Below are 24435 nucleotides of genomic sequence, written 5' to 3'. Positions count from 1 at the left end.
TCGCGGTGAATGCTACCGTCAGCAAATGGGGCAAGGTTGGTGAGTTGGCGCCGGAGAGGGAGAAAAAAAGTGGGTTGTGTTTGTTTTGGCGCGGGATGTGCTGCTGCCCAAGGCACTCGCTGAGTCCAGGCCAAGACGATCTGTTGCACGTATATACGACAACTACATATCTGCGATATTATACGTATCTACTAACAATAATTGCATAGAATTTATTGATTTAGGTTATCTGTATACTCTATGGATCAAATAGTATATAATATGTATATAATGGTATCCCAAAAACTCAAACAAAAGAAGATAAATATCAAAACAATACAACGCACCCATTGTTCCCATGAAGCCAGTCCTTGTTCACCAGAAATACAGCTTTGACTATGCAATTCCCAGAATAAAAAACATCCAATGGTAGAAGAGTGGGGGCAAAGGAGAGGAAATGAAGTTTTGGCAAGATGCAAGGATAGTAAGTAGTGTAGTCAAGAGCAAAACGACAAGAAGAGTAAATAAAGGGAGAGTAAAGTGGAAAGTAATAGCCAGGCGAGACAGAGCGAGAACACAGAACACAGAACACCAATAGACAACCATGAGTATAGGTATAAAGGAATAGTTAAGGAGAAGGAAGGAAAAATAAGGAGAAGGATAATAACTCAACTCAACTCTCAAGGTTCACCACCACCGGAAGCGCCTGGCCCAGAACCACCGAAGAAATAACCCTCTAAAAGATCATAATTTGGATTCTCGCTCCAATCATGCTGAAAATCCATTGCCATGCCAAATCCAAGATCAATACCAACATTTTGTCCAAGATTGGGTCCAAGAGGTGGCATATTAGCCATATTAAAATCACCATTAGGATCCGTCTCCATAGGTTGCCCATCTGGATCTCCAGACCCAAAGTCAAGGAAATCAAGACTAATACCAGGCTGTGCTTCAGGATCTGTGGGTGGGACACCATGGGGCCCATTCGCAGCATTGGGAGCTACACTGCCGGGGGAGCCATCTTGTTGTGGAGAGGTAGAGTAATAGAATTGCTGAGGGGGTTGTGGCGATGTGGGATTCTCGTACTTGAGATAATACTCCATTGACGGGGTTCGCTGTATAAATGGACGTGCAGGACGATCGGTAGGCAAGCCAGCCGCAATGGACTCTGCCTGATCAGCTCGAACAGGATATGGATGCGCTGGTCGGCCATCTGGCCTTGATCGGTCGGCTAGTGGCGTATTGTCATTGAACAGATCAGCCAGGTTCATATCGAATTTTGGCATTGGCCGTGAGGATCGATTTTGGGTTGGTCGGCGTGGTTGGCCTTGACTTGCTCGTCGGGGATCTGTCTGTTGGCGACGACCGTGGTGTAGAGAGCCAGATGGGTTTGGACCGGAGTTGATGCGACTCATGTCAACTTGTGATCCGAATCCGGTGGTGGAAAGGCACATTTGAACGGTAGCCTTGCTCATTCGCTCGAATGCATCCCTACAAGCTTCAGCGGGGGGACATTTATGCATCAAATCGCCAAGAACGGAGGTTGCGGCGAGAACAGTAAAATCCACCTCGTCAAGAGTCTAGTGACGATGAATATCTAGTTAGCAATATGCAATTTAACACTATGAGTTAGGACTACATACCAGACGACTGCGCACAAGCGGCGAATACCAAATCGCGTACAAAAAGGAGATTCCTGATATGCTGTTAGTGGTGGTCTAAAGTTTAGATGATTAGCATCTTGACATACCAGCCATAAAGATGTGATGTGTAGCAAGATACGTATAGTTCACAAGCCTGACACGGTGTAGCTGTCGATATATACGAATGACTTTCTGACCTGCCTCGGCCACATTCAAATAAACTTGATCCTCTTCATCCCCTTCATCGGGATTCGAAAAGGACGGGCTCGACACATCATCAGCAGGGGTCAACTCTCCAGCCAACTCCGCGGGTACAGTCAAACTTTGTTGATATAGCAAGATGATAGCTTGCCAGTAATTTAACTCTAACAATTCGATTGAGAATCGCACGCCCGTATCTGGACGTGTCGGGGCAGACTCATGCCATTCCACTAGACGGCGGTGGACATCATGGCGCCATGAGCGGAAAGAGTCAAAACCTTGGAGGAAAGGAGAGGTAAGCTCAGCGTGTGGAAGGATAATGGCGCTATCCGTCGCTCGTCGACGCACGGCGCGTGCTTGCTGATATTGCAAGACATCGTGGATCTCTGACTGGAGAAGGCGGAGTTTGAAGTAGTGGAAAGCGACATGCTTATATGTTGGAGCACCCTCGGGAGGGGTCAGAAGACCAGATTTGGTGATATACTTGTCATCCATCATAGATGGGAACTCAGTGCTAATGGCTTGGTCACTGATACCAAATGGTCGACCGACGCATGTAGCAACAAGACGATCAAAACTGTAGACACACCACCACAGACGGCGTCGCAAGTCACGAACCCATTCTCGTCGTCCGCGCTCACGAGCATCTATGCGCGGGTTAACCTGGCTTCCATCTTTGGTCGTCTCGAGACCCACACCGTCTTCATAGTGCAAACCCAGATCAACTGCCAGGCGCATTGCAACACCGACAATATACCAAAGACCCGGCGCAACAGGGCGCAGCAAGGCAAAACTAGCCAGCAATAGAACAGCTTGTAGTTCTTCTAATCCACCGAAGCCCTCACTTGAAGACGATCCGAGGAAGGACTCCAAGTGAACAATTGCGGAGGCATGATATTCTTCCGGTTGGAACTGGTGATTTGATAGTCTAGGTCTTTTCGTGGTGGAAGATGATCGGTCACGGCCTGTGCGGTTTTCCTCGTCCGAGCCCTGGGGCTTATCATCGAAGATGATACCCGCGCCGATGGCAAATACGATATTGAGAACATATAGAGCTCGAGGAGATCGATTCTTCTCTTCGAGTTGGTATGTGCGATCCAAGAGCTCCATGAAATCTCCGCGGTGGAGAATTGGCATTTGAGGATTAGCATGCTCGAAGTAAAGGTCGACTAGTCGTTCTGCAAGCTCCCGGTCTGGGAACGCCGCCCGCTTCATCATTGGCCGCGTTTGCAACCCAAAGAACGAATCACGCATAGTGCCTCCACCAGGACCGGCTGCGGCAGTCTGCGGCAGACGTTCGCTCGTACGAATCGGAGCCCGCTCCGGCATATTGCCCGGGAGCGAGCTTCGAACTGCAGCAAATACGACTCTAGCAAATGAAATACCCGAGGTTGAACCCAAATATCGTGGATCAGAAGTGCCCTGCACAGATACCATCCCAATATTCGATACCAAATTGTGTATTCTCCAATTTTCCTGGTTCGTGGTATCTTGGTCCTTATTTCCACCCTGTGCTTGCTGCCCATCTACTCTTTGCTCGGATAAAGCGTCTTCCTTGGAGCCAGCATTCTTCCAGTGTCCCTTATCTGCACTTTCAAGTTGGCCATCAGGACCAGAAATAGAGTGCGCCGTATCGGGATCAACCTCGGTCTTGACCGCCTCCTCTTCGTCAAAAGCGACAGCTTTTTTAAGTTCAATATTGTGGTCTGCCAACTGTTTTTCTAAATGAGCGACGCGAGTCTCAAGGAAATACACGTAGCTCCGTGGAATCTCGCGCTTGGTAATGGGATCATAGCCAACACAACGGACGCCAGCTTTTTCACACGACTGACAGCGCGGCAGGCGCTGGTCACAGCGATTCTTTCGCAACCGGCAGCGATTACAGGCGGAGACATTTCGAAAGGAAGAGGAGGAGGAGGATGACGCGACCGTAGCTGTAGAATGCGCCGTAGACAAAGCGGGTGACGTGGAAGGTACAGCGGCGGCGGAGGAGTTTTGGCCGTCGCGCGCGGCGTTCGAGATGGCGGGGTCAGATTGGGTGGGCGGTGTTTCGGCGGAAGGATGAGGTCTCTTCTTCCCCGAAGAGAGTGGCGACGGCGGGGAAGAGGTATTAGGCATTGTGAGAAACGAAAGGCCAGAGCCGCAGGCCTGCGATCATCTCTTGGTGGTGGAGTGTTGCGGAGATAGTAGCGGTCGGGAACAGCGGTTGGAGCCCCCGGACCGGATCAACATTCATGATAGATCGGAGCGATTGGGTGGCGATGTGCCGACTTGAAGCTCAGGGACTCTCGGTTTTGCGATCCAGAACAATAGAAAAAGAGACGGCCCGTATCTGGGGTAGACAACGTTGGTCGGTAACCGAGTTGAGCTCTCCGCGGCGCAACTGATTTTGACGGAATTAGATTATCCTCCGAATGCTGGGTCTGGGTCGTGGGTTGAGTGGATATCGATGAAGACGTCGGTCGGCGGGGAGGGAAATGATGATCGCTCAGTACAGAGCCAGATCGAGGGTGTTTTGGAGGGGGGTTAGGATATGAAAATAGTAACACAAGAAGCGGCCATTAGCCGATTAGTGAATGAGTGGCGATGATAGGCGATCAGTGTCGACTGCGGAATTAAGCCAGACTGGAGACTGGAGCGTAGTACTCGTTCTCTCTCTCTCTCTCTGGGCTCTGATAGGGTTCTGGTGGAGTTCGGGTAGAGAAGAGGAAAGGAAATTAGGTTACCTTTCCCACTCAGTTAAGTTGCCCTCGGGAATGGAGACAACGCTTAGTACCCCAGAAAAAACCGATAAGAACTTGTAGGCTATGGGTCAAGCAATGGGGAAGGTCACAGCGATACGAATGACTTTCTCATCCTTCAAGATCCGATTCCCCGCACGGCAATTGGCCACGCGCGAATACCGCCATGACATCTGTGTGCATGGTCGGCGGAGACCCAAGATGCCAAGTGGAGATTTCCCCGGGATACGGCAGTTGTCATTGGTGGAGACGCGGAGATTTGACAGCAGGTTGACAGGCGAGCGATTCAGAAGTCTGGGGACGATGTAGTCATTGAGAAAAGGATAACAGAAAGATCTTGGGGAATGGGGAAATCAGATTCTTATATCCTATTTGGCATCATATGATCCACACGGGTCAATTGCTGCAAGGCACATACTACCTTAAGCCGTCAGACTCGACATAAAGTGGATAATGGAAGCTCTTGGCTTGCAGTTACAGAGCGAAACGCGCTTGGAGACTTACTCCTCGGCAAAATAGAATTGCGACATGTACGAGTACGAGTGGATATTACAGAGGAAAAGAAGCGCGGAGGTGGAAAATAATGATCATGATATAGAAGCGCCAAGATGACGACAGTCCATTGAGCGAACAAGTTGGTGGTATTGGAGTCAAATTGAAGTCATTTAACCCAGATTGTCTTCGAATCTTGCCCAGGTGGACATAAGGGTAACATGATCAGCGAAAAGACATGATATAAAACGCAAAATAAATAAATCAGATAGCCTTCCCAGATGCACATGAGTATCATCGTAATATAGCCGGTTCAATGCTCCAAGTAAAAGTTCAAACAAACGAAAAAGAGAAAAAAAATTAACAGACGAATAAATATAAGACACCCAAGGTTATATGCTTTTTGTTTCCTCTCTTGTGCAATGCACCCCACTCTATGTCAGTTGCGCCGTTATCCAGGTCTCAAGTAAAAGAAAGATATGAGAAAAATGAGAAAATGAACAGGGAAGAGTCGTGGAGGAATATGAGGATCAGGTATCATGGCCAAGGTGAAAAGTGGAAGAAAAGAAAAGAAAATGTATGAACAACTTCATCAAGTGTTCATAGGACAATGTCGCTAAGTAAAAAAAAAAAAAAAAAGAAGAATGCAATCCTTCGCAGAAGGACTTAGAAAAAGTGAAGGAAGTCGAGGAGGGTTGTTGGAAGTTCAGCACTTTCCTAAGTGCGAAGAGGGGTGGGTGTAGGTGTGGTATCAGGATCAGGATGGGAAAGGTCAATGCCATCCAAGTCCAGATTGGAGACGTCATAGTCTTGGTCGATGCTAGAGCGCAGGGAAAGGAGTCGCTGCTCCTCCTCTTCAATGGAGTCTTCGGACATAACATCCCGCTTCAACTCCTCATTAATCTCGGAATCGCGAGACTTGAAACGCTCGGGCTCCTCAGACTCCTCCATCCAGAAGCTCTGGATGGCACCAATCAAACAGACAAGTCCGCAGGCCCACCAGGCCAACACAGAGTATCCACTCTCGAGGCCCTTGGAATGTAAGAGACCAGTGATGGTTGGGCCAAAGGCACGGCTTAGACTGGCAGTGGATGCTGCTGCGCCATTGATAGATCCCAGAACCTTGGAAGTAGGAGCTGCATTAGCCAGCAGGATGGCAGTTGCGGGGAAGGCGATGACATGTAGGGTGATCTTGCTGATCAATGCGACATAGACAGCGGGCATCTGAAGCTTGGCTGGAAGAAGGATGAGATAGGGCACTGCCAAGTAGAGGGGTGGCCATGCCAGCAAGACGAAGCGAAAGGTGCGCAGGGTGCCGAAGTGCTTGACTACGAATGGGAACAGCCAAAGCTGAGCGATCATCGAGTAAACACCCTGGACGGCCAACATAAACCCGATGGTCTTAGTTGCAAGGCCTAAGCCACCCTCGAACTTGAGTGGGAGAACAACCGGATCGTCCGATTTGGGGGTACTGAGGAATACAGGCATCAATTGATCAAATGACACACTGTGGCTGCAGGGAGAGAGAAAAAAGCAAAACGTCAGCAAAGTAAGAACAAAGGCTAAATCTCGGGGGATTTATCGTGTCGGATAGGGCTAAGGGTAAGGTAGGGTGCCAACTCACTAGGCTAAAATGCCATAAGCAACGATAGTAAAAATGACCTGTCGAGTAAACGCCTTGGGTGGAGCAGCTTTCTGACCTTCCAAGTCATGTTCCGTAGATCCGACGTCACGAACGGGGCGAAGGCAAGGCGATGATTCGGCACTTTCATATTCAGGCGGCACATCACCATAGACGAAGTATTTGGATTCCTCAACACTGGCATCGGAATCGTCGGGAAGTTGCACGCGTGAGCGCCAACATTGGCTGACAAGCCAGTGGCCCAATTCACGGCCACAATCACGACGGTATTTTTTCTCGGGATGTGTTTCTTCCAAAAACAGGAAACCAACGACAATGCCGCAAATTAGCACAGTGATGCAGACCAAGTTGGGCAGCAGGAACGGGAACCGGTCAAAGAGCGTGTTACGCTGAAACAGGCCCGGGTAGTTGTCACAGGGTTGGGCCAATGCACCGCCCATAGCCGGGCCAATGATTGATCCCAGGCACCACACAAAGGGCATAATCGAATAAGCCCGCGGTTGGTGCTCTTTGACCGTCACAATTTCGGCGACGGTAGTTTGAAGCACTCCGATATTTCCATTTAGTAGACCACCTAGGGCTCGCGCGATCATTGCTGTTGCGAGGTTGGGCGCAAATCCGAATGCCACCATGCTCATTGCTGTTCCAATCAATCCCATGATGAGCACGGGCTTGCGACCGATGCGATCGCTCATCCGACCCCAAAACATGCCAGCGGAGAATTCCGCGAAGGTGAACGCTGAGGTGATCATACCGGCGTAAAGTGCAATCTTTTGGTCGTTGTCGGTCACATGAAATGATTCGACCATGTGGTACACGTACGGGAAAATCGACATGAAAGCAATTGGCTCGCAAATTCGGACAATCGCTGTAAAGACATGGTGAATTAGTTGCTGTTTGTATTTTCGCGTTGTGGGTTATATGTGCTTGTAATATCATTTTCTTCTTTCTCTCCGTTTTTCTCTCCGGGGTGGTTTTGATATTGATGATTTTTTTGTTCTTTTCTCCCCCCTTCCACATAGAAGATCTATATCTATTTGCGACAAGCCACATAGTTCGGTGACAAAAGTACCATCTTCACTTACCTAACACAAACAATTGCCGGATGGGAAATGTAGACATATCCTCCGGACTGCCATTTCGTTGGCGTCGGCCTTGTAAACAAGATGGCCGTTGAAACATTGTGTGGAAATATGAGGATTTGCAAATTCAAGCAAAGAAAAAAAAAAGAGAAGAAGATCCAAAAAGAAGTAGATCCCACAGATAGCGCAAGGCAGGATCAAAGGGTCAATAGTAGGGGCAGTAAGAACACCCCACCTCCAAATTTGATTTGAGATAATAAGAAGTAAATCTCAAAAAAAGTATGGAGGGGAAAAAAAGTACCAGACGGTGCTTTTGATTCCCCCTTTTAGTTACCCCAGGTTAATTGCGTTGTTGGAAAGGGAGAGAATGCAATTGGCGTGAACAGCTGATTTGTTCGGAGCAAGGAGCGGCGTGGATGTTGTTTTAGGGCTTCAGCATTGCTCCCCCTGCGGTTTGGTAATTTGATAAAAAAATCCGATAAAGCACAATCGTAGATCTTGGGGATTCCCAGAAGACTATGAGACACCTGCAAGGGAGATTTGACACAATCTTGACTGGAGGAAGAAAGGAGACGGAAGTTCGGAGGTTTTTATGGTGGATGATGATCTCCTTGATTCTTCTTTTTTTTGCCAAGGGAAAGGGACAAGAAAAAAAGAAAATCGAAAATCGAATAATAATCCAAAAGGTAATCGAGATCAAGTTGTAATATTGGGGATCTTAGCAAGAAGATCGACGTAATGAATCGGGGTCTGAGGGAGGAGGACAAGGAGATAAAAAGGGCGGTAATCAAGAATGGAGAAGGGATCTATGAAGAATCTCGCGAGGAGAGAAGACCTTGAAGGTTGGATTATAGATTGCGATGAACCAGAGGGAAGGGAGAGTCATTCCAAGATGCAGAGGGGAAAGGGGAAGTTATTATACTAAAATCCACGGGTGTCAACAGTGGATAGCTCCATCTATAGAGTCCGATATGATCAGGCGCCAAAAGAAACTAAAACGTCAAGCGTTCAAGCGTAGGAATTTCGGTTACAGCTGTACAGAAGGGCCGCAGGATGCAGATGGCAGCAAACATGTTCAATCAGGTATAAAGGAAAACCGATTAAAACCAAAAAATTCGATTAAATGAATTAAAATAAAATAAATTTTATGTATTTTTCAAATAATTCAAATAAAAAAGAAATTGAATTTATCAATGTGGGTCGGATTGATTCTTTCGATTTGCTTTCGTGATCTCACTGGGGAAAAATTCTTTGGGGAATTTACCAGTAGATTTTTAAATTTTTACTACCGAGGACTCCGTCCTTTTGCTATAGGTATTCTTTACTGATTTTTATTTTTATTTTTTATTCGGGGTTTTTTTCTGGCTTACACTCCACCTCCACCATTAAGCTCCAGCTCCCAATGCTCAACTGTACTTGCACTGCTCAATGCATAAGGCGAACAGCGGCCAACTACTTAGACCACCACAGAAGAAAAACACTATTCCCCCTATTTAAACTTGTAACTCTCTATTCTTGGAAGGTATTTTAGGATTTTATTTAAATTTTTTCTATTTTCTCCCAGTCGAATCGGAACGAACAAAAGCCTAAAAAGGGGAAGGGGAGGGGGAACCGCAGTAAAACCACCATGGAGGCAAGGGAAGGGGAAAATCTATAATAAAAAAACCAAATCAATTAATCAAAAATACTAAAATACTAAAATCAGGGCAGAACCAATAGCAACACAGAAGCCATCAAAGTGGTGAGGTACGGGAGGGAACATCCATCGTCATCATCATCGCCTTTCAGAGTTCGCGGAGCCAATGGTAGTGCTTCCGGGAAAGGGATTCTGATTCTTGGGAAAGAACCCGATTGTCTCTCCACTAGCAGGTCCTGTCTGGTACCTACTATAGGTACCGAACAGCACCTCGGGGGCTTACCTGGGAACACTGGGCACCAAGCAGAAGTATCCCTACTCTGTACTCTGGACGGGTCAAACAATGTCGAGTCCTTCTCTTGGTTGAATACGAACAATCATCTCAACGTTTCTAGTTCTTACTTAAATCTCATCGTATGTTTGTTTTGCTTTTTTAATGGTGACTTTCTTTTTCTTCCTCCTCCTTCCCCAGTCTGATTCGATAGATCCCGTCCTTTCCACCCCAGACCCAGCCATCAAAAAAAATTATAAACAAGAAATAAAAATACTCAATAATTCAAAAAAGAGTAACGGTTGATACCTACCGCAGCCTTTCTAGTTCCGTTACGTTGTACGGAGTACCATGATGGATCAATGAAACCGGTAGACCCACGGCCCTGAGCCCCCGGGGAACAACAGGAGGCGATTTAGTAGTGCCTTGCTAAAAGCGCGCTAACAAGATTCTCCTCCCGTATGGCGTATGGCAAGGATGATCGGCTTACAAGAATTTTTCCTTCACTCCCGGAGCTGTGGTTTTAGTGCGAATTAGTGAGATGATAGATCTCAATCTTCTGCTGTCCGTCTGCGCCTCCCCGAGACCCGGTTGAACTCTAGAGGGGCAAAAAACGACACTAGGCAAGATCGAGGAAGGAGGGTATTTACAGTGTTTTTGGTGTGTTTTAAAAAGAGAAAAAATTATTAAATTGAAAATAATACTAATCTTGAATGTCATCTCTGTCACTTTTTCCCTTTTCTTGGTTTCAATCTGTACATCCGTAGTGTCAATCCCAACCAACCTAGATATCGTCATCAACTATGTATCTTTCTTTGTTCTCTGACCCACAACCTACTTTACTTAGTGTCGCGGAATTATGAACAAAAGTACCCAGCCGCTTTTTCCCACTCCCTAAACCGTGTACTTGGGACAGCCTGGAAAAACGGGAGATGAGCTGAACTTTGTTCTTCGGGACCAAAAGATCGTCTTCCCCGAAGGCGATTATGGATACTTGTATGCTGGTCTCCTTTGTTCGACTCTTGGTACCGACTAGACACTATTGGTGGATCGCGCTATAGACCAGGACGACCTCTTTGTTCCTCTTGCCCTGCATTACAACGCATAAACAATCAATCACAAACAAAGAGCTCCCTGTGTCTCGCATTAATGTAATTCGATCGCGAGGATCAACCTAGTACAGCCTCAGTAGGGCTGTGCCGTTCCTGTAATCCCGATTTACCAAGGAATGTCCATGTATGTATATGTCTATGTACATTACGTTGATTTTCTGCCTTGATTTGGTGGTTCCATGATCCCCAGAGATGCGGTGTGCGGAGGGAGGGCATCCAATAGAAGATTGCCGCCAACATTCCATGTCCATTGTTGATAATTCGTATTATTATCGGCAAAATGACACCCTTCAACCCGTTGAAGGAGGGGGGGCAATGTCAATCATCCATCCCACTGGTACTCATATGGAGTACATAAGAATTGTAGATACATGGTACTTTACACAGCTGGCCACGTTGAGCTATCCAATGTCCTGGGTCGGTAAACGGGCCTGATGTTTCCGCTAAATGCCAAATGGTAGCTCACAAAATAATTCCTATTCCGGTGGTCTTCTGGATCACCGAAAGAAATATCCCCCTTGAGCCTGATTTTTGAGTATGGGTTTAAAAAGGGGTGGTGTGGATGTGCTATTGATTTCCTGTTCCTTTGCGTTGGGTGGGCCGGTGGCTCCGTAACGGGGAAGGCGATGATCGTCCTCCATTGCTGTCAACGTTGGTGCTCGGGGTAATACCAGTGTATTGCTTCCTTCAAAAAGAAGAAAAAAGAAACCGAAAAAAGTTGAGTGGATTTTATTTTTGGAGCCTACCCTTCGAGAAAGCTTCTCATCAGCTGAGCTTGACACCAATTTCACCGACACTCTGGGTCTTGCTAGACCCACTTTGGGGTCCCATCGCTTCACATAAACAAATCGTCTTCGGTGGCATACGGTTTTCCGTCACCCGATATTCTAGAAGAAAGACCAGTTTCCTTGTTAATGATTGATGCGGAATGCAGTACAAAGACGAGATCCTAGTTTTGTATACACCTCGATATTTTTACTTTTTTCTTCCTTTCTTGTTTCACATAGCTTAACTCGACTTTGTACTCCGTGCCTAGTAAACCCACAAGCTCCTCAAGAGATATTCTTCAACCATAACAAACCTGCATCGAGCCTGTCGAAAAGTCGGTAATGTGCCGACCCAGCAGAAGGGGCCAACGGAGCGGGGACCCAGGGGGCTGGAAACCTTTCTTACTAGCGGGACTTTTATTGTATCACTGCCTTGTATGGAGTATTGAACGATACGACCGCAACTTTTTCCACTCCGATGTACGACAGAAAGTGGACATGCAGTTCGCTGTGATGCTAGCCACGCGAGCCCAAGGGCGGGGGCATACCCAGAAAAAAGCCGGTGAGAGACCCGCGCAAAGAGAAAGGAAAGCTGAAAATTGAAAAAGAAAATGAATAAATAAAAATAAAAATGGGTCTTGCGACGTCATCATACTTGGGCGACAACTAAGTTATAGGTTATGGAAAGAATGGAAACCTATTTAGGAAATACAAGAAGGCCACCGCATAGATGAAGTAATCGAGGCGAATTGTAAAGATCTCTATTCACGGTGTGATTGAATTATGGACAACGATTCTTTGAATGTGGAAGTTCCGAGGGATCGGCCATTGGCCACGAGGTATACAGCTTTGCAGCGAGGCCCAAGTGTTACATGGCTCGAGTCCTTGATAGCAAACAACGATGAATGCTATATCCGGATATTCATGATTAGATTCATATTCGACATTGGGCGATTATGCCAATCGAAGACGTTTGACTTTACGTGGTTGCATCAAGTAGAGTGCGTAATAACGAATCCTTCTATGCAAGAAATGCATGGAAGACGCCATGCAGTTCAAAGCGACCTACAAGATGTGGCGGAGTTTGTCCTAGGTAGTTGAAGGAATCATTGACAGATCTCGGGGAGGATCCCGATGTTGAACACGGTGTAGCGGTGACAACTCGACATTCAAGATCAAGTTTCTTTCATGCCATGTATCACGCGGCGAGGGGCTCCATCAGAATATCGTGTCTACCTCCATTGCCATTCGGACTGTTCGGAAGTCTAAGAAACCTGTATATTATGTACATAAGGTAGCCCAACGGGCGGTTCCGGTTGAAATTTCCCTTTGGATCGTTATAAATCTGCTTTAATTAATTATTATTGTTATTGTTTTTAATATTTTGGCTTTTCTTTGAAACAAAGGCCGGGGAGCTCCTTAGTCAGTATGGAGCCCAACCTCCGATTGTCGATCAGACAATTGAGCTTGGTTCCCCGAGTCCTGCAGCTGCAGCAAGGCGAGTGACCCATGTAACTTTGGTGGGGGAGGACCCTGGTCAAATCCCTCGGAGCAGCCACCAGTAAGGAACAACGAACGGGCTTTGGTGATGCAGATTGGTGGGGAACCAAATTCACCCCATCATCCTCAGGGAAAGGAGTTGACAGCGGTGAGGTGCTTGGCTGCAGGCTGTTGCTTTGTGTTCAAAATTATCGCTGGTGTTCTTTTATGGGTGGCCTTTAGCATTCAGCGACACGTTCTTTCTATGTCGCGATCGGGCGTCACACCCGATAACTTGAATATCCTCCATACTACATATATACCAGTTGACTGCATACTATACTTACATTATATAGGCAGGTAATAAGAAGAAGCTGGGGTCATCTTCCGTGAATTTGCGTCTGCACCGCCGGTAGCCGGAGAGGCTTTCCCTTGATGAATCAGGCCGATCATTACGAATCGAACTGGAACTGCGTATGTAGCCCATGTCGATATTCCGACCTCGACTCATTGTTGCCCAAGAGGAGTCACAAAAGACGGTGAGCAGTATACAGATCGACTACACCGCGCAATCGACGGACAAGGAGGCGAACAAATAGAGTAGTACATACGAATAGATACAACGAATTTTCTTTTTCAATTTTGTCTTCATCAGGATTTTGAAAGGATCGTCTAGTCTAGGGGATATCCCGGCCCAGTTCCTTGGTGAAATTACTCCTAGAAAGCTTATGGGTATCGAATCGGGTCGACTCCTAGCATCACATCGTGCTCAACGCAAATTATACTCCCGATCTTCTGCATTCTTCGTGTTTCACTACGAAATACCCTTCATTCCACCGCTAGAGCCTATCTTGATTACCTCATATTGCACTCAGTTGTTGAATTAACTCATCTGTGTAGCAAGGGGCGCTCGGGAAAAAAAAAACAAGATCAAACTTGCAGAGACAACAGAGAAGGGGCTTAAGATTATCGCCCTTGCCATAGTCGCCGCCACAAGGAAATGGTTCAACAGCCACCATCGAGATTTATCGATCCAGAATGATCGGATACGAGCTCGGCCGAAGCGTGCTCTTGCAAATGGAGCCTGCGGATATTGTTTCCTCGTCGTCTCCTATATCTTCGAGCGGTGGAGGCCTCTGATCTGCGTCCCAGTAGATCTGTTGTGCCAGGTTGTCGGGTTATGACACTCGCATGGAGACGAACTATGGCTCTGGGTCGGCAAGTTTAAACAGCTGGGTGGTATACAATAATCAGCCGCTGGAAAAAGAATCCGAACTTGACTCTGTACCTCGTACAGTATCCAGGAAACGCCGGTCAAAAACGCGTACTTTTGAAATAAAAAAAATCGGGAAGAATTCAATCAGTCGACGCTCAGACTCATGTCTGAACCTTCTTTTGGCCCCCTACGGTACACCCATTCATACCGGGAGAAAGAAAGTGTAACTAAAATTAAAAAAGGTTCATTTGTGATCTATCATCTTTTCCCGATGCGAGTGGAAGTACGGATAAGCGGTATTCACATTCCAACGCGAAGATTAGATCGCTTCGCAAAACGCGGAAAGGAGCTAGCGCAGTGGAGAATCAAAAATTAATCAAGGGTGCCCCATACACATACATATCATCATGACAGAATGAGGTGCCCTGAGCTCGGATGATGTCTACACTACCCCAGTTAGCGAAGTATGCAGGATGCAGATCGCTTCGATTCCTGTGTTTTCAGGCGATCGAGAGTTCCCGATAACTAACTAATTAACTACGGGGGGATGCAGCTCCATGTCCACCAATAGGACTATTGCCTCTATCCAGGCTAGACTGGACAGTCTAGACCAATGGATTGTCATGAAGATGCCGCCATTTGCGATGTATTCTTTGGATATACGTAACTTCCCGCGATCCCGATCGATCGAGTCAGTCGAACTTTATCGTTGGGGGCCTCGAATCACGCCTCAGGGTTCGTTCCTTCGTTCGGGTGGCAGACGGGTCGACTTCGCCGTACAAGAGTTGCATGATCTAGATGATCTGGATTGCTCTTTACGCCGATATACTCGTTTCTGCCGTGACTGCGTCACCTAAACATGTGCGGGGTCTTTTACAAGGTTGCCACTTTGAGATTGACTTTGACGGCCGAGGTTGTTCGCAATACATAGAAATAGGTATGTAGATAAGATGGAACAAGAGCATTGATAGATCCTTTGAGTAGATTCTAGATACAAAGGTACATATGCACGCTTCGATATTGTAACTGCCGATTTCTGATCTAGGCCTTTTGCTTGGAGTCGAGACTTGTTGCCCTCCGTGCAGCTTTATGCATGGTGGCTTGGAGCTGATAGGTCGGCAATTTAGGGCCTAGAGTACTTTCGAATAGGCCAAAAGTACGCTCAAAAAATGTTGGGGCAAAATCTTTGGTTGTACATAATCCACTTCTTCTCTTCACATTTTCTGGGTCCTACTACGTGTGTAGTAAGTGGGGGTTATTTGATGGATTGAATGTCATCATATCATCACATTCTCAGCTACTGCATACTCCGTCTTGGACCGAGGCTGTAATATTCATTCCGTGTTCAGCTTCTGCGTGAAAAAGAATCATGAAAGATCTTATGATTTAGCGTACCAAACATCGAAATGCTCAGCTTTGGTTCGGGGAGTTTAAGTATACCATCCGCGTACCAATCACCAGCCCTAATCGCCTTGGAACCGGCCCGGGTCCAGAGAATGAAGTGGATGAAGTGGGTGAAGCCCCGGTTTTTGCCCCTCTGGAGCCGCCAGGGGAAACCAGAAAAGCAGCATCCAGTCAGAGCCTTCAACTCCATGGAATGAAAGAGATGTCAATCCCAAACTTTAGATCCACTGTCATAAACCCAGCTATACAGTTAGTTTACCAGAGGATGGACACTTTTTCCCCTTTTCCATCCATTTCTGCCCCGTCGTTTCACCCGGTTTCTTTGTCACATCCCCCCGACCAACGGGAACGATCCCTTCACTTTCTTGTTCCACCTGTGGCGACGCAAGCCCCATCGGAATGCAGCACCCGGTGCCGCGGTGACGGGTAAGAAAAAACTATCAGCTGGAGCCACTGACCGATCGCGGAAGACATCCCCTTGCGATGATTCTCGCGCTATTGAAAGACCGGGCGGTCATGTGAGCGTCGTTTCGGCTGTTACTGACTGCTGAACTCTGCTGGAATTTAGCGTGGCATTTCTGTGTATGTACTGTATTTTGCAGATCCTCGATTCCCCACCCTTGCCTCCTCTCCGCTCGCCACATCTTGCGGATTTGCGGATTTGCGCCGCGTTCTCCTGTGCTGAAGATCCTTCTTTTCCACCGTCCTGGTCCTCGGGGCGGATACGCCGAGTATGCACAGTATGCATGTATGTGCGATTACTATACAGTAGTCCAAACTGAAGCTTGGGTCAGGGGTCTTTTTATTTTTCGCAATTCTTATGATCTTCGGACTCCGTGGTTTTCTTTGTTCTGTATCTCAGGGGCCAGGCTTGAGGTGGGCCCCCCTTTTGTGCCGCCTAACTTTTCGCGGATCCTGTACTTTGTTCCCGGGAGTTGACTCGTACTTTGTACGCTAGTCTAGTCGTACCTTTGGAACTCGTCTTTTTGCTTTGTGGTGCGGGGGCGAACCTTGACAGGATTCTGGACCCGAAGGTGATAAATTAGGCTCGTAGATGCATCCAAACTGCCCTTGCAGTGGGGTACTAGTCTATCTGGTACGTTTGTGCTTCGTACATTTGCTTGATGGCTCATTTGGCCCCCGCCCCCGGGGCCGCCTATATTGGAGCTTGAAGCGATGTGACACATATTCAGCCACAATGGAGTCTACTTGCCATGCACAATTTCAATACAATTTCAATACTTGATCGCAGTTTTTATTAACTCCGGTTCATAATATGATTTTGTAAATATTGCATTTATAAGTCTAGAGCATCTAAGGCGTCCGATTGGAGATTTACCACTGTTTGATATAAATCGATCCTTCATTGTTACTGGCTTTGCTTCCGATCCATGCACTGGTTTCTTCTGTGCAAATTGAAGTGGTAAATCCATGCATGTATATATCATACGATCGTTTCGGGATTTATTAAATATGTACTCGGTCCTTTTGAATTCAAGTTTACTGAGCAGATCGCAAACAATGCCATTGTCACTTGGCACCTATTGGAAATCCGTACCATTCAAGTTCCAGTCAGATGCTACAACGACCGTCAATCCTCCCCAAATTAGCTCTGTAACACCGTGACACTAATCTCATCCCCGATCTTGAAAAACTGTCAGCAACGCACGAGATCATCTCGGCATACAAAGGTCTAGACATGGGGCCACAGTATGCCAACATAAGGACATCCCTTATGCATACCATGTGTGGCCCCTCTTACAGAAGTACTAGTACGAATGGCCCATAAATCTATGTACCGTACTTTTGCCCCCAACTTGGGTCTCCAATTAACCGCCCGGCGTGATCACATACAGGATTCCCACCCACACAGATCACAGATGTGACAGTCGATCAGAAGACTTTTCAACTGTGACGAATGTTGCAAGGAACTGGGATCGTTCGCCAATCATCATAATAGTTGGGGAAATCCTTGGAGTTGGAAGTCGCACCATCTCAGCGACCTTGCTGAAATGAATTCCAAATTATCAAAGTTCATGATACATGGATTTTTCCTTCTCCAATACCCCAGTGTCAGCTGCATGTCATCTTGTCACTGTATCTTCTGAGTTTGGTAAATATGCACGTCCAATCATCTAATTATCTACTATTTTCCATCTGTCCCAGATCTTATTTCATCGGCGCATTATTCGTCACCTAATAACGGACTAGTATACATTCGGCCACAGTCCGGATACGTATACATACAATGTTGTCTTATAAACCTGGGCGTTTATTAAATGTCAGAAAATGATAATTAGACGCCTAGGAAATGCAAATTACGGTCATCTCGGCTTCAAACTGTTATTGGCCATAGATATATACAACGGGGTAGTATCTCGGGGCCGATGTCCCACTCAACCAAACTTTTTGAAGTACTGATCAAGTAAGCAGGGATTAAACTGCTCTAATTAGATCCGCGATCAATACCTACCCATCAGGCTCTAGTCGAGGAGATGATCGTTTTCAGCCAGGCTCACGAACAGGGATCTGTCAATGGTGTGTCCACAGTATACTTGCAAGCGTTAGCCCAACGCTAGCACAAGGTTCTTGCTGTGCGCGTCATTTTTTTATCCGAGAAAATTTTAATCTGGGGGGCCATTTGAAAAGACAGAGATCACAAAGGTACGCCACTCAAATCGGGCGCCAACAGGAACTTGTTGATCTCGATTCAGTATTATTGCCATTTAGGTTTCAATATGCGAAATGCCGGTATAAAAGCCTATTCGGCGGACTACATGCAGGTTCATTAGTACATGTCTCGGCCACTTTCGCTTTTACATCCTCCATTTATAAGCATAAGGCTCCTTTTTCTCAGGCGGATAAAGAAAAGCAATAAGCAAATCCCCCGGCAAGTGCCCGACGTCAGTGTCGAGCAAAGATCCACCGGTGCATAGGTTTTTGTTTGCGCCAGCGACGATCAGTGCATAAGCGTCGGACTTTTGCGGCCAGGAACAAGTCAATTGCAGGGCAAGCTATTGGTTGTCCGGATCGTCGATAGGTCACCCGCAAGCCACACCGGCTCCATGCAGCTTGAATATGGGCAGATTCCATCTTCAGGCTATGCCTAAGTTTGGCTGATCCAGACTCTCGATTCTAGCTAGCTTGATGGGGGCTGGGATCAATTAGCACCTAGTTGTTAATCGATTCGGTAATAAGCCTTTTGTTCAAGTTCTTAAGTTTGTGCTAGACTGGAAAGGCCTTCAGACACAGCTCATTCGAGTTCTATTATACAGTTGACAGTGCTGAGTCTCTAGCATCCATACACTATAAACTTGAGATACTACTCAGTTGCTATACTAGTCGGGCCCACGTACGAACATTTCAACTTTATATATAAAACCTTTGGAGATTTTGTCCTTTATATCTTAGTCTCACAGTTATTTATTCATACTAGTGCCTGCTGGAGTTTGTGCATTTTCAATAAGTCCAGCTAATTGAATCTAACTTCAAGTTGAAAGTCTCTCAGTTTCTCAAAAGCTACACTTTAGTGTATAAATTATATAACACTTGCAACCTTTCTCACCTTTCAAAAATAAGAATTGTTCATCGTGAAAGAAAATCTGTGAAATTCCTGTTCTTCTGCGCATTTTAAAAGCTCTATCATAATATATATTTGGTCTCAGAGATATCCGTTAACAAGCAACGCATACATACTATTTATACTATAGAGTATGAATTGAAACCAAAATCCACTCATTGATTGCACCGTTTTTGCCTATCCTTTCAATAGAATCACTTAGAATTCCGCGTAACTCAATATAAGAATCCGCATAAATAAACAATTATCGGCTCTTATAACTATAACTAATTCATACTTCATATGTTTCTTGGGGAGAAAGAATCCCCACCACAAACACCAGTCGACTATTCTCAGCTTATCGGTACGGGCGACGATAGCGCCCAGCGGGAAAAAACCGTTTTTCGACCGGCAGAAAACTAAGATACCAGTAATACACTAACAGCCGCCATACTTCAAGCTAGTAATATACTCAGATTGCTTTATACCACCACATCACGATTTCTGGTTTATATAGTTAGAAACGTACAATAAACGACACAATGACGATTCAATTACATTGCTATTATATCGCCATACGTATAGCTATAAAAATTTCTCCTTTTTCTTTTTCTTTTCCTTCTCCTTCTCCCTCTCCTTTTTCTTTTTCTTTTTCTTCTTCTTCTCCTTCTCCTTCTCCTTCTCCTTCTCCTTCTCCTTCTTCTACATCTACTCCTGCGCCTACCCCTATAGCTGTGATATCTTCTTTGAAGACTGGCTAGGTATGTAATTGTGTGTGCAACTTATAGTTAACTGGGGTTGCTAGGCTCTATATATTTTACTGTAGTATGGCCATGTATCAAGCTAATAAAGAGTTTACATTACATATAGCGGTCTGCTAGTCGGTAAATGTCGTCGCCCGTATATCGGCCACCCACATTGCTTATCGCGAACAAGGCGACCATGCAACCAAGCTTCCACAGCTTCAAGGATTGTCTACTCCGTTCATCATCCCACTTGAGGATACATCAATAATAAGCCCCAGTGACTAGCTCTACTTTAGAATTAGGGCTAGTGTTGCCGGAAAATCGGCTTACTTATAAATCTCGTGCTCCTGAAGTTTCGGGTTTCCTACCATGCCCATTCCAGCGACGGTCAGCTACGCGTTGGCCGTCATTGCAGCTCCTCCACCCGACGATCCTATTCTCCAATGTGATCGTCACTTTCGGGAACTCCTATTCAGTGACCCAAGTGAAGCTCTCTCGGCCGCGAATGATAATCTCCGCGTGTTCCCTTTCAAGGATGTGCACCCTCGCTGGCGCCGGCTCTACACCGACGCGTCTATCATGAAAGCATGCTTCATCATAATCAGTCGCTGCGGTCTGAGTAAAGAGGTACCATTTTCAGGAGAATACGCTCAAAACCCAGAACAGCTCGTTACAGAAGTCAATTCTGTGACTGACTCCATCCAGATCGGCTCACACGCCGAGTGGCTGGTGGATGTCATTCATCTCCTGGACTATGCATTGATCATGACAGGGGCCCCCTCACGCGAGAAGCTCGTAGAAGATCTTTTTTCTGCATTGCAAGATTCAACCGAGGTGGAAGAGGACTGGGAGGATTACCGAGATCTTAACGATCCTCCTGCAAAGCGCAGAAAGACCAAGCCGCCCATGTTTCCTCCCGCTTCTGCTCCTGAACCCAACATTGAACATCCTATTCCTCGGGTCTCAGCTCCTTCTTTCGAGTCCATCCAGCATCATATTGAGTCTTCACGTACTCCGCTCGTCATATCGGACGCAATGGATCACTGGCCTGCATTTTCTGCTCGCCCTTGGTCATCTCGTGATTATTGGTGGTCTCGTACTTTCAATGGACATCGCCTTGTGCCTGTGGAAGTGGGCAGATCGTACACAGATGAGGACTGGAGTCAAAATATCATGCAGTTCAGAGAATTCGTTGACAAGTTTCTTTGGGAGGGCAAGCTACGTCTTACCCGACCTAACCCCGACCAGTCTCCATCTGAAGAGTCTCATGAGATGGGTTATCTTGCCCAACATGATCTTCTTTCACAAATTCCGGCTCTGCGCAACGACATTGCCATCCCTGACTACTGTTATATTGACCCCCCAGGCCCCGAGCCAGGAACCCCAGTGTATCTGAGTCAACAGCGTGCACTCCAGGAAGCGAAGAATCCTTCATCGAATCAGAATGACATTTCTCCATCTGCCGCAAGTCCGACCTCTGAAAATGGGTCTACCATGGCAATCCCTAGTGATCCAATCATCAACACTTGGATCGGTCCCGCGTGGACTATCTCACCACTTCATCATGATTCTCACCACAATATTCTCGTCCAGGCAGTTGGTACGAAGTACATTCGGCTTTATTCGCCCCATACCCCTGCATCGCAGATCCATCCACGGGGTCAGGAATGGGTTGTATCCGATGAGGAAAGCGCCCCAGCTGGAGCAGAGCCATCCGGAAGGTTCATCGACATGTCTAATACTTCCAAGGTTGACATTGCTTCTATCGAACTTTCACCCGCTGAGGCAGAGCACTGGGAGGAACTCTGGCCTGGATTTCAAGAGGCCCCTTATGTTGAGACTATCTTACGTGAGGGCGAGTGTTTGTACATCCCTATTGGATGGTGGCACTATGTTCGTGGACTACGTGCTGGCATCAGTGTAAGCTTCTGGTGGGATCCGGCATCTTAGATTTGCATTTTCATTTGTCTCATTTTTACCTCACGACTTACGACATGTCGCATCTAGCGTTTATGGGTTTATTTTCATGCACAAGAAGGTGTTAGAGGTTTCGTGGTGCCGCATGTCGGCTCACTGTCATGGTTTCGTTCATGATTTTATTTGTTAGATTTGATCTTTAAAGACCCACGAGATACCACATGTTCAAGTAACGCTTTAATTTATGCAGCAGGTTACTGCTGAATTTTCCCCAATCTCTTCCAAGGTTGAGTGTACTCTACAGAGTGCGGCCAATACGTAGTGCCTGCCCGAAAGTTGGTTCAAGTCAAGAGGCGAATGCGCTGATAATCGATTCAGATGTCTAGTCTATATATTTGTTTAGGTCTCAAAGCTACTAACAGTGCGAGAATAGGTATGAAGCTAAAGGTAGATCAACCTGCTCCCAAGAATTGCAGCATGTAGTTCCTCAACTCCACCCTTCAACTAGCTCGCACAGCGTTTCCTCCCCACCTACATTCCCAGGAAAAACAACATATGGCACACCCCGATGACGAGAAGTAGATTCATCGCACCTCCACAGCGGAACACCAGGAGCAGCTTGACCAACGATCAATGCACGCTTGAAATTCAACCCCTTAGTAGCAGCGTCGGAAGAGGTGATACCGCCCTAAACAAGTAAGGAAGTATAAGCAACAATCATCTCCCCAAAGCAAGAACAGATCACATAATACGTACCTTAGCAATAATATATCGCGGGCGCACCTCAATCCGCTGCAAAACACTAACAAGCGCCTCAGCAACAACAGAGCCAATCTTCAACGACGAAAGCTCGTCTGCCCCGGTAATAAGTTTCCGACTCGTCATAACCAATGTATCTTTCCCGCTTGCCAAGTGCAATTCTGTCTCCTTGACAATTCGCGTGATGGTCTCCGACGCGGTACTAGGTGAGGATATGAGATCTTCAACCTTTATTTCAATTATAGCGAGTTGTGCTGATCCCGACGGACTGCGACGATCCGTTAGGACTTTCAATTGCGCTGTTGTCTTAGGAACATATGATCCTGCTATTATGAGACCTCCTGTTTCTCGGGGAGAGGGAAGATGGAGTTCCGTTGCGGTGATGGGGGCTTTGGAACGGATACCAAGTCTTGTTGAGACGAAGGCTGCACCTGTGCGGTAGAGGAAATGCTTTCCTTTGGATTCGGCTAGAGAGAAAAATAAAGAATGTTAGTTTACTTCGTGCTTGGACCAGCCAGATCAGATCAGAACCGGATAGAGAACAGGATAGAACAAACCGAGTAACAGCCCAGCCACAAAGACATGCATGTCTGATTCTGCAGCTGCATTGACAATAATCACCCCGTCTGCCGGGGCAGCAAGCAAATTAGCACAAACAGCATCTGGTCCTCCCTGCCGAATCTCAGAAATAGTAACAGAATGCATCTTCTCAACTGAGAACCTCCCCGGTGCCTTCTCCTGAACATAATCCCTCAAATTAGAACTCTTATACCCGAACGTAGCATCCTTAGCGAATTGAGTCTCCCCTGCTGGGACCAAATTATCCCCCTCCGCTACATAGTGTACATCGTCGATGGTAAATCGTCCACCCTGATAAAAGAACGGGGCCAGAACGAGTCCATCCGCAGCACCAAAAACAGCCGTCGCGACATCCGGTTCTAGCGGAAAGTGGCCGCGGAGCGTACTATCGCCGCGCAGCACAATGTCTACCTTTTTCCCGGTGGATTTGGCTGCAGAGAGAACATTGGTACATATTGTTTTGAGGAGTATTTCGGCTTCGTTGGGCGGGAGCGCACGCGAGTTTGTAAGGATGAAGAAGCCTAAGGAGTTGGTTTGAAATTCTGTTACTAGGGTTGGGATGTCCCAGACTGTGAGGACGTTGATGTCGTGGCAGGTTTGGGTGCCGGTGGGATCGTCGTCGAGAACGACGAGGCGGTTGATTGGTGAGGTTGCTAGGATTTGTGAGATTTGGTCTTGCGCGTCGATGGGGTACTCGGTGGGGAGATTGGAGAGGGTGCTCTCGCGCGGAAGAGGGGGGTATTGTTGTGGTTGCACCATTGTTTTAATGCTGTCAATAATGGTGTTCGATGCTTTTTTATTTATCAATTGAAGTCAACTCAAGGAGATTGAAATCGTTCAGTTGACCAGTGTTTAAGGAATTGTGATTCTCGAACCGCGGTGCGAGGTGTGCGGGGATGCGGGGAGACTAGGTCGGAGAGAATGCCGATGTATGTAGGCCCGCGGGATATCGCCAACCTTGGAAGGTGAGCTTCAAACCAAAATCTCAAGATATATCTTCGAAATATAATCTTTCGTTGTTTTAAGTGAACTTGCTACTAGTATAATCGAAAGTATCTGAGAAAAAAAGGCGTAGGCGATGCAAATAGATTTCATTCCTGGAGATTGAGGGCTATCAAATACTAGATGACAGAAAAAGTGACACACAAAAGTACCTCCAAACGCCAGTGTGCAAAGACTCAGATGCAATGATCATGGATAAACGATCATG

General features: G+C 46.6%; 4 protein-coding genes across 4 annotated transcripts; 1 reads left to right on the top strand and 3 right to left on the bottom strand.

Moving 5' to 3' along the window:
- Positions 1-659: 659 nt before the first annotated feature.
- N7478_012373 (Zn(II)2Cys6 transcription factor) lies at positions 660-3941 on the bottom strand (the record flags this gene model as incomplete). Its single annotated transcript, XM_056928587.1, has 3 exons — positions 660-1559; positions 1623-1675; positions 1730-3941. 3 exons carry the CDS (start codon positions 3939-3941, stop codon positions 660-662), a joined length of 3165 nt encoding a protein of 1054 aa, XP_056773145.1.
- A 1832-nt stretch (positions 3942-5773) lies between these two features.
- Positions 5774-7880, bottom strand: N7478_012372 (MFS transporter; the record flags this gene model as incomplete). Its single annotated transcript, XM_056928586.1, has 3 exons — positions 5774-6527; positions 6681-7566; positions 7784-7880. The coding sequence occupies 3 exons, from the start codon at positions 7878-7880 to the stop codon at positions 5774-5776; spliced, it is 1737 nt and encodes a 578-aa protein (XP_056773144.1).
- Positions 7881-20339: 12459 nt separating this feature from the next.
- N7478_012371 (putative JmjC domain protein) lies at positions 20340-21920 on the top strand (the record flags this gene model as incomplete). The annotated part of the gene is made up of 1 exon (XM_056928585.1): positions 20340-21920. One exon carries the CDS (start codon positions 20340-20342, stop codon positions 21918-21920), a length of 1581 nt encoding a protein of 526 aa, XP_056773143.1.
- Positions 21921-22374: 454 nt separating this feature from the next.
- N7478_012370 (uncharacterized protein) lies at positions 22375-23984 on the bottom strand (the record flags this gene model as incomplete). The annotated part of the gene is made up of 3 exons (XM_056928584.1): positions 22375-22575; positions 22644-23113; positions 23204-23984. The coding sequence occupies 3 exons, from the start codon at positions 23982-23984 to the stop codon at positions 22375-22377; spliced, it is 1452 nt and encodes a 483-aa protein (XP_056773142.1).
- Between the last annotated feature and the right edge of the window lie 451 nt (positions 23985-24435).

This window comes from Penicillium angulare (assembly GCF_028827245.1).
Source record: "Penicillium angulare strain IBT 27051 chromosome Unknown utg000011l_segment0_segment0, whole genome shotgun sequence".
NCBI classification, from domain to species: domain Eukaryota; kingdom Fungi; phylum Ascomycota; class Eurotiomycetes; order Eurotiales; family Aspergillaceae; genus Penicillium; species Penicillium angulare.
Note: the sequence above shows the minus strand (reverse complement) of the source record. Positions and strands in the feature narration are given on the sequence as shown.